The 10,000-nt window shown below is 23.1% G+C and overlaps 1 protein-coding gene and 1 long non-coding RNA gene across 2 annotated transcripts; both read right to left on the minus strand.

Moving 5' to 3' along the window:
* Positions 1 to 1,646: 1,646 nt before the first annotated feature.
* Positions 1,647 to 3,813, minus strand: LOC126909202 (uncharacterized). Its single transcript, XR_007704960.1, has 2 exons — positions 3,781 to 3,813; positions 1,647 to 2,351 (listed from the first exon to the last, which is right to left on the minus strand). It is a non-coding gene; the product is annotated as an uncharacterized LOC126909202 (long non-coding RNA).
* Positions 3,814 to 4,287: 474 nt separating this feature from the next.
* Positions 4,288 to 9,994, minus strand: LOC126909203 (TP53-binding protein 1-like). The gene is made up of 12 exons (XM_050691619.1): positions 9,932 to 9,994; positions 9,620 to 9,738; positions 8,519 to 8,663; positions 8,352 to 8,451; positions 8,179 to 8,284; positions 7,895 to 8,123; positions 7,676 to 7,821; positions 7,236 to 7,491; positions 6,942 to 7,171; positions 5,376 to 5,602; positions 5,094 to 5,313; positions 4,288 to 5,012 (listed from the first exon to the last, which is right to left on the minus strand). Exons 3-12 carry the CDS (start codon positions 8,647 to 8,649, stop codon positions 4,828 to 4,830), a joined length of 1,830 nt encoding a protein of 609 aa, XP_050547576.1. The 5' UTR covers positions 8,650 to 8,663; positions 9,620 to 9,738; positions 9,932 to 9,994; the 3' UTR covers positions 4,288 to 4,827.
* Positions 9,995 to 10,000: the final 6 nt, after the last annotated feature.

The raw sequence follows: 10,000 nt of genomic DNA on the forward strand, positions 1-10,000 counted from the left end.
TTAAGACACAAACAATTAGGCTTCTTTTAAAGAACAACAAATAATTAGTATTTGAATTTTATTTATTTATATTTACTAGAGAAAACATGAATATAAATAAATAAAATCTTGCATTGTTAATTAGATAAAAATTAAGGTTAGTCCTTTCCAATAATATAAAAAAAAAATTGTAATGTGAAATTTGTTTGATTTTATTAAAACATTAAAACTATTTATACAAAGGGCTTCTGCATAACCTGACCATACAAAATTTTAAAGAAAAAAAAACTTATTAGTTTCATATAAAAACACANACTATACAATATTATCATGAAAATTTTAAAGAGAAAAAAAACTTATTAGTTTCATATAAAAACACAGCAAAAAAAGACATTTCTTTTTTTTCTGTAACCAAGTCACACATATTTAGACAGCTTTTTATTGCACTTAAATTAAACTAATTTGAGCAACCATTTCCAAGAAAATTAAAAAAAAAAATGTTTTTATTTTAAACAAGATATATGCAAGATAAATATCAAGATATCAAAATAAATAAAACTAATGTATAAATTTAGTCAAAATAATTGCAGCAATTCACAGTCTCACATTTAAGTAGTAATTTAACTCTATATAAGATTATACATTTTAAAAGTGTTTTTCTATTTCTATTTAAATTTTTTAACTGTAACAACTGTGTACAAAAATTGAAATTGTAAAATAAAATAGCACTAAAATATTTAAAATCTTAATATTTTAGTCAATTTTTAGCCAATTAATAAATGCTTGATAAACAAAACCTAATTATATAAATATTGAGCTGATAAGTTAAGGGGTTTTCCTAGGTATATGAAAATAACTTTTTGTTTTAAAAAAAAAATTCATCATTATTAATGTATGTTAAAATTTATAACATTTTTTTTTAAAAATTCAATTAAAAAAAAATTATCACCATAATCGATTGTTAAAATAAATTATTTTTTATACTTTTATTATTTTATAATTAAGTTGTTTCTTAACAGTTATATGTAAATTTATGATAATTTAAACAAAATTTTATNATTATTTTATAATTAAGTTGTTTCTTAACAATTATATGTAAATTTATGATAATTTAAACAAAATTTTATAAATGAAGATATTTTTAAAAACCTTTAATTAAAAACAAAAAATATATTCATAAATTCGGTGCTTCCCAATTGGTATAATAAAAGAAAAAAATATATATGATTAAATTAGAAAATTAGTTATATCGAGAAATAGCATTAAAATATTCAAATAGATGAGAATTTCCTACTAAATTTATTTAACTAATATTTAATTAAATCATGGAAGAAATTAAATANTTTAACTAATATTTAATTAAATCATGGAAGAAATTAAATAAACAAAACAATTAAAAAATCATTCACTTTAGTCTCAAAGCAGCTAATTTTTTAAATTATTTATAATAAAATTAGCAATTCTATATCAAATAAAGGGAAATCATTAATCATAAACGTTATTTTCCTTTTAAATGCTTCACAAAAATTTTAAAGAACGAAAAATTAGTTTGAATAAAATAATGTTTAAACTAAAATAAAATGATCAAAAGGACTTTTTCTTTTAAATAACAATAATAATTTATATAAAAAAAAAAATTATTTAATAATAAAATATCTATAACCTACCGATGACTGATGGTTTAACGGTTAAATGCCCATAAAAAGACAAAAAAATAAAGACTACACTAAGCGCGTTTAAAAAAAGTCGTCGGGGCGCACGCCGCTAACTTGCATTCGATCCGGTCGGTATTGTTCGATGGAATAAATTCAGGATACGGTTTATCCAACAGCTATTTACTAAGAAAGGTCTAACAAACATGGACGACACCAACAAAAGCAAAGTAGTGGTGGTGGAGGTAAACTTTTAATAGCGGTTACGGAGGCCATCAACAAAAACAAAAGGTGGGAGGAATGTATGTATGATCACTAAAATAATAAAATGTATCAAAATGAATACTTACGGGGATTGCCCATGTTGTCTTCGAAAGTGTTGAAGAGTAATCAAACGCAAATAGGCAATATTGCCGTTAAGAAATACAGATCAGAAAACGGCTAACGTCGGATATTGTTCCGTTATGGTTGTCTGATAGTGAGTGAATTGAAGTGAAGACTCTTGAAAAGTAAAAAGTTTCTTCTATATTCAAAGAATGCTAATGTGTCTTAAGTAAGATAAGCGATAATAACGGCCAATGGTTTATACGTGATACGTGACGATCACAAATTGTGTTATAATATTCAATTGCGTTAGGAGCATTCATTATCCATTTATCCAAATAAAATTCCCTGATTCGATCTATTTTTAGAACTATTGTAATAAATCCCAATTGACTGCTAAATATTTAAGTATAGAACAACAGTAATCAGTAAACCACAATAATTGTTAAATCATAACATAATTATTATGTNAATAATTGTTAAATAATAACATAATTATTATGTTATGGTGTAATAAAATTGATCTAACTTGATCATGCAAATACAATATCATTGAATTTATCTTCTAGTCATACGTTAATCACAAAAGTATTGTCAACAATTATAGTATATACATGCATGTATGTATTAAATACTTTCAACATTTCAAAAAAATAAAGACAGGGTACTTTAAAGTATTTTTATTCTATTCGGATTATGTTATAGTTGTAATTTTATCTTTTATCTTATTTATAACAAAATTTTTAATTTTTACAAAAGATTAATATTTGTCTAGAATTTCATATTGTATAGGTAAATATACCTGTGTAATATTTACAAAAAATACATTAGAAATAACTTAATTTTATGAATAGCAGTTAACTTTTCCTAGATTAAAAAGCTGACAATTATAAATTTGCATTTACATCAAAATACGCACTCTATTTATGAAATGATAATTTAAACACAGAAATACTTATTTATAAATAAAATGTACGCTACGTTATTAAACTTTTAAATTTTGAACATATTTAAGTATTGAAGTTTATTAGTCAAATAATAATTACTAAAATTTATTTAACTATAAATGCTTAATTGTGTTAGTTTATTATTATCCATTTTTTTGATTTATTAGAACGTTTAAAATGATTTATTAACTTTTACCTTAGAATTTATTTAATGTTATTTGTTTTCAAAAAGTTAATTAACATTAGTTAAGTTTGATTTAAATTTATATGTTCTTTACAGACCAAACCCCTTATCTGTCGTCGAACAAAAGATTGTTTGATAACAGTACGATTATTTTTACTGAAAATGTTATTATAGTTGGAGTTATAATATTGACTAAAACTTCCGGACAAGTCATAATGAGCATCTCTCAATGACACATTTATTCTATAGCGTGATAAAATTTTTGAATAGGGGTCATAGGTAATTTTTTATAATAAAAATAGGCACAAGTGAAGAAACCTTTATAAGCTTAAGTCTTAGGAAGGTATGAAATAAAAAATATGTGTAAAAATACATATGTTTTTTAAGAATTGTTAATATTTTTCACAATCAACTACCCATATATGACCATTACACTACTATACTTAATAGAGGCCTGAAAAGATAATGGTGCCTATAAATAACTTTTAAGTGTGGCGAAAAAAAATTTTAAAAATAATCATTGAATAATGGAGTTGTGGAGCCCATTATTAACCCATAGGCGTATTTTGGGAAATCTAAATTATAAAAAAACATTCATATTATTTTTTTATAAAAAAAAAAATACAAAATTACAATTTTATTATTTATAAGCAAAAATTTTAAACTATTTACACACATAAGATTGGCAACATACCTAACTCAAACTAGGTATTACTGACTGATCAGTATTTCGTGATTTGGTGCGAAGGTATTAAGGCTTGATTNCAGTAACACTTCGTGAATTGGTGTGAAGGTACCAAGGCTTGATTTCGTTGCGCTAGTCTGGGCTGTATGTGTTTTCCTGACCTCTCCGACGTGAGCAATAGCTTCTAAAGAGGTCGTTAAACTCGAATGGAAACGTAAATAATAATATTAATAATTAATATGTGTTTCTCAATACTTTAAAATAATGTAAATATTATAAATAGAATTTATGTCTTTTTAAAAATGTTAGTAAATTTTTGTGATAATAATCGAGTTTATTGCGCGGTAATTCTTTTATCATATTTGAAAAAGACATGGATAAGGGGTTCAATCCATTTTTCTCCTCTCGTTATATACAACCACTGTGTCTACGATTAAAACAAAGATAATTCAAACATTTTATATTTATTTTAATCGTTGTTTATAATTATAAGAAGAAAACTATCCAAAATGTGTGTAATATGAAATGAATAAAATTTATTAACATATATACAATATAAAACTAGTAACAAGAAAACATAAACTAACATAAAACTTAACTTTTAATTTATAGTTTAATATTTATAACTGATCACCATAACTCCTGTAAATACAATTAGTTCGAAAATACAATAGTATACAATTATTTTTATATTAAATACATAAATAAAATAAAAACAAGTAAAAAAAGTATTAGAAATGAGAAATAATTTACACTTGTTAAATTTTAATCATGGGAAATCATTGTTTCCAGTTAAAAAAGTAGTTATATTGTTTTACAACAATCCATATTAAATAATTGAGGTAATTATAGTACATTAGTTAAAAAATTAACATAGACTTTATTGCCTACCATAAATAAATTCACTAAAATTAAATGAAATTAACAATAAATAAAAAAGGTACATGTAGCAATAATTCAAAATTCATTAAAAATAAATTTATAAAGGGTTTTTAAGTTTAATAATACTAAAAATTCTATATAAAATATAATTGTAAGAATTTATTTGTCAAATTATTATTCTGTATCTGAAATTTCAATGTAATGTTCATGTCCATCAATAGGTCTGACTGACTCACAAATTAAACTTTGTATAACCCAAGTAATTGAGAGTTTTGGGAAATCACATTTTTGAAGTATAGCTGGGCATTGAGAATCTGTCAATATAACAACAATGTGGCTTGTTAATGGTTTTTTTACTCCTAAAAATAAATAAATCCATTTATTAAATATTTAGTCAATGTTTATCTATCTAATTAAAAATGTATACTTAAAATGTTTACCATTTTTCCATGATGTATAAACTATGGCTCCAGTAAATTTTAGCAATCCAGCCCAAAATAGTCTACTAGGTTTTTCTGCTAAAGCAATGTATATAATATATCCTGCAAATATTTTAGAACGATTTGTTTCAGAAGATCGAAATATCATTTTTTTTAGTTCCAAAGACCAACCATTTGGTAATGGTTGAATGCCTATGATTACTTCTGTAAATATTTTTTTCTGAAATACAAAGCATAATAACAATATTTATACCTCAATTCTTAATTGCATTAATTAATTACTTGTTCGATTGCTTGCTGAATATAATTATGATGGTAAGCAGGAACACCAAGAGCTATGGATAAAAAATAATTACAGGTATGTGATGGTGTATCAGTGATGAGAAAACATGACTTTAATTGGTTTTTAGGTACAAGATTTAAACATCTATAAATTGCTCCACCAAACTTTGTTATTTGTTTTATTAGAGACTTTTTATGTATTACAGATGGAGCAAAGTAATCTGGACCTAAAATAAATTTATCATTATAAATTATATTATAAAGTCAGTCATAGCATAACATTTATTTAAATTATTAAGTTCTTTTATAGCATGAAGAAAATTTATGACTGCTAAAAATGAAATTTAATTTTAATTTTAAAAACATTAAAATAATTGTTTTAATAATTTAATTATTATTAATATGTAGTAAGTATTAATTAAAACTTAGGATTAAGTGAAGAATAACTCAATTACCTATTTTAAAAATCTAATGAGGATTAAAAAAAAAAAAAACTTTAATTCATAGTAGTATAATAATACTTTCATTTTTGTATAGTAGATTAATGATTTGATAAGAAATGCTAGTATTTGATTTTGTTAAATTAACAGTACAATAATAGCTATATAATTAAATAAGACACTAATATTATCATTTGAAAATTTGTATAATGATAAAAACATAGCAAATATATGTATATATAACAAAGAAATTTTTAATTAAAAATAAAATCAAGTTTGATTAGGTAATATTATGTTTCAATAAAAATATTTTTCATGATTAGTATCCGAAATTATATGCACTTATAAATTTTGTTTAAGCCACTTTGGAGGGTTCCAAGTTTGTGCAACTTTGTTATAGTATAATATAGTACTGTATAAATATTTTTTTGTTTTGGGATTTTAAATCCTCAAAACTATAACTTTGGTAACAACACATTAATAAGTCTTCAAGTCAATCAATAAAAATGTGTAATAAATGATGGTGTGTTTAGTAAAATTTAACAAATTTTATAAATGCATATAATTCTAGACCCTAGACATGATTAGTGACATATCCAGGGTGTCTTGTCCCTTCTAAGACCGGACTTAACCAAAATTTTAGGTAAAAAATCACTAAAATATTTTAAAATGGTATTAACTCGCAATAAAAAATTCTAAGTATATTATTAATCATTTTCATAATTTTATTTTAGAGTTTTTCTGGTGTACTTTAATAAGGTTACTAGTGTAAAGATTATTATTAGGCTGTTACTCTAATTTATTAATTCTATCTTAAATAGACAAAGTTCATGGATAAGAAGACAAATCGATTTTGGAATTTTTAGTTTATAAGTCTATTTTATAGGAAATTTCATATCAGAAACATTGGTAGCAATATTACCTTCATATGACCATTAATTAACATGTATTTAGCAAATGAAATTAGGTGTAAAGCATAAGTTTTTAAGGATGATAATGCATTTTTTATCTGAAAAGTAACTATATAAGACTTGTCTTCTTTTACACTAACTCCATTCAAATCAAATTTAACAATTTTTTATCAAATTAAATTACTAGAGTACACAAAAATTATTTTTATGCATACTTGAATCAAATTCATTATCTGAACTCTGATCACTGTCATTAGGCATTGGACGTCGTTTGTATTTTGAATAACTAATTACAAAACTTAAATTAGAAAAAACTTTAACAATTTTTGTACTTTCATTGCAATCAATTTTAATTGGACTTTTTTCAACAGAAGAATGATCACTATCAATTTGAGAGTCTTTCAAGTGAAACATATCTACAGTAGTTAGTTCTTCTCTTATATGGCTAATGAAATATATAAATATATGAAAATATTTTATTATTATTATTTAATTGTTATTATACTTACTCAAAATCCGAATCTGTCTGTGATGAATATTGAGGGGAAAGATGATATATACTTTCGGTTATTCCAGTACTAGTACTAGGAATATCTCTAGGATCTTTTTCTAATGGAAATAAACACTTACGCTTCTTATCAGTTTGTAGTTTATTTTTTTTACGTTTATTTGTTTCTTCCCCAGTTTTTGATTCAATTTGTTGTCTTTGTTTTTTGGTATTAGTTGATCGAGATAGACGAATTCTTTTTCCATCAAAGTTTTCACCTGAAAAAAATTCACAAATTAATTTTTACAATTATAGCTTCCTTAGGGGCATAGTGTAGTACAGTGATCGCTTAATCAAACTGTACAGAGTATAATAACTCTTAATTCTCTTTGCATGTTATTATTTTTATTTTCATTAGAATTTTTTTAAAAATTAAAAATATGTATGCTGATAATTACTTACGTGGACTAAAATTTGAAACATTATTATGCAAAGTCTTTTCTTGTATACATTTTGCTTGCTCAATATTTAGTACTAACTTTTCAAATGAAACATCAACTACTTCGGAATCTAAATCAACTGTATAATTTTTATCTTCAATGCCTATCCTAATAATAAAATAAGCAAAAAACAATAACAAAATAATATATTATTTGTAAGTAAAATTAAGTAAAACCTTACTCATGAATAGAGACAATATCGCCAACTTTGTATTCTTGGGACACAGTATCAAATATCCCAATAGGCATTCCTTGTCTTAAAGCATCACTGTGCACTAGCCCATCTTCAGTTATTGACTTAATTACATGATCTGATAAAAACTCTACTTTATATTTTGGAAATATTGTTTCAATTATAGTTGCTGGATAAAATAATTTGTCACTAATCCAATAGGCAAATACTTTTGAACCTAAAATATTAAAAAATAATAATTATTCTATTCACTTTATATGTATACTACCAACCAATATTAAAAGAAACTGATAACTTTTCATTTATTTCAGGAAGTTTATGATGTTCTGGTCTTGGTTCTTCTTTAGGATCAATTATTTCAATATTTTCTTTGGTGCTCTGTAATTTTTTTAAAATTTTTTTATTTTATTTCAAGTGTACAAGAAGTATCAACAAAATAACATACCAGCAATTCTTTTTTCAACTCAACTTTATTAGTTTTCTTTAATTTCTTTTTATTTTTTGAATTACTTGACGTCATAACTTTGGAAGGTAGATCAAAACATCTACAAGCCAAAAAAAAGTCAAAAGCCAATTACTATTATGAAAATTACTGAAAACTAAAAACTTTACTTTGCAATATTAGTGCCTTCATTCTTGTACTCCGGACCATCAGGAGGATCTTTAATTCCAGGAAAATAAAAATTACACCGAGGACACATCAATACTGGATGAGAAGTATTATTTTTTGGTAAAAATTGCATTTTTTTGTATTTTGCTATAAAAAAATAAAAAAATAAATAAATGATTATTTGTTTAATAACAAAGTTGTTTTTATGTGTAGTATTTAATAATAAGTGTAATTATTTATTTAGTATATAAATATTTTTTAAATCTAATCAAAAACTTTAATATAGAAAATAAAAGTTTTAATAAAATGTATATAATATTTTATGCAAATTAATATTAAATTAAATTATTCAATTGAAGTATAATCTATAATGAAAGTTTTATTAAGAGTTGTAGCTAAACAGAGTTAAACAGATCTAACTAGCAACTCTTATAATTTAAGAATAAGAAAAAGTTGAAAATTTAAGTAAATGTATCAGAAGTTTGATTTATTTGCATTTTTTTATTTTCTCTTTTTTTNCAGAAGTTTGATTTATTTGCATTTTTTTATTTTCTCTTTTTTTTTAATCAATTTACAGACTTTGGAGTTATTCTAAACTTATTATTATTAAATTTTGTTTTATTGCATAAAATAAAAAGTTTTATAGATTAAGTTTAAAGAAAAATTTTGATATCATTAACTATTATATTTATTTTAATTCAACCATTAAATTGTCACAGCATTTTAGAGTTAACATCTTTTTTTTTTAGTATTTAACAATGATCTATGTTATATAAAGGGATACAAGAAAAAACTACCTTAGTGTATAATATTGGTAATGTGAATTTATTCATAAGAATTATAAATGCTTGATTGAATAAATACCTTTTAATGAAGTGTAAAGTTTTTAATAATAATAAAATTGTAATATTATTAAATGTCAACAAAGTTTTGCAGATTATAAATTGATAATATTTTATTTGTTCACAATGTTAAAAATCAATTAAAATGAACATGATCATTAGCTGTTTTATAAGTTAATTAAATAATAGTAAAGATTTTTTAAAAAATAAATATTACATCCTAAATAATATAGTAAAGAAAATTTTTTAAAAATAACTCACTTTTTATTTGTTGCAAAACAATTCCATTTGACGAACAACTACTAGAAGATGAAATAGATACAAAAGAATCACGAGGAACTTTTGGAACTAAAAATAATTCTTCTCCCGTTGCACAACTACTAAATTAACAATTGAACATTAAATTAGCATTAAGAAATAATACCATTGACTATAATGTAAGTTTAATTAACATGTAAAACATTATATTTAATTTTTTTCATTAAAAAATTTATTTTACTATAAAAAATCTCATACACCTTAATTAAAACTAGTTCAATTAATAAAATTAATAAAATTCAGTATATTAATTACACAGTTGAGCTTGTTGATGATCCAGAGTGATCAGCTATATAACCATTTAGTGAAGATGTAGATGAACTT

Source organism: Daktulosphaira vitifoliae, unplaced genomic scaffold, assembly GCF_025091365.1.
Source record: "Daktulosphaira vitifoliae isolate Bord-2020 unplaced genomic scaffold, ASM2509136v1 Scaffold_182, whole genome shotgun sequence".
NCBI lineage: Eukaryota > Metazoa > Arthropoda > Insecta > Hemiptera > Phylloxeridae > Daktulosphaira > Daktulosphaira vitifoliae.

What these genes read in the sequence shown, in the direction of transcription:
- LOC126909203 (XM_050691619.1), bottom strand. Translation starts at nt 8,649, where the DNA reads ATGCAATTTTTACCAAAAAATAATACTTCTCATCCAGTATTGATGTGT. An exon ending in GAAGGCACTAATATTGCAAA is followed by an intron (nt 8,452 to 8,518) that starts GTAAAGTTTTTA and finishes TTTGGCTTGTAG; the next exon opens with ATGTTTTGATCTACCTTCCA. An exon ending in ATCAGTTTCTTTTAATATTG is followed by an intron (nt 8,124 to 8,178) that starts GTTGGTAGTATA and finishes TTAATATTTTAG; the next exon opens with GTTCAAAAGTATTTGCCTAT.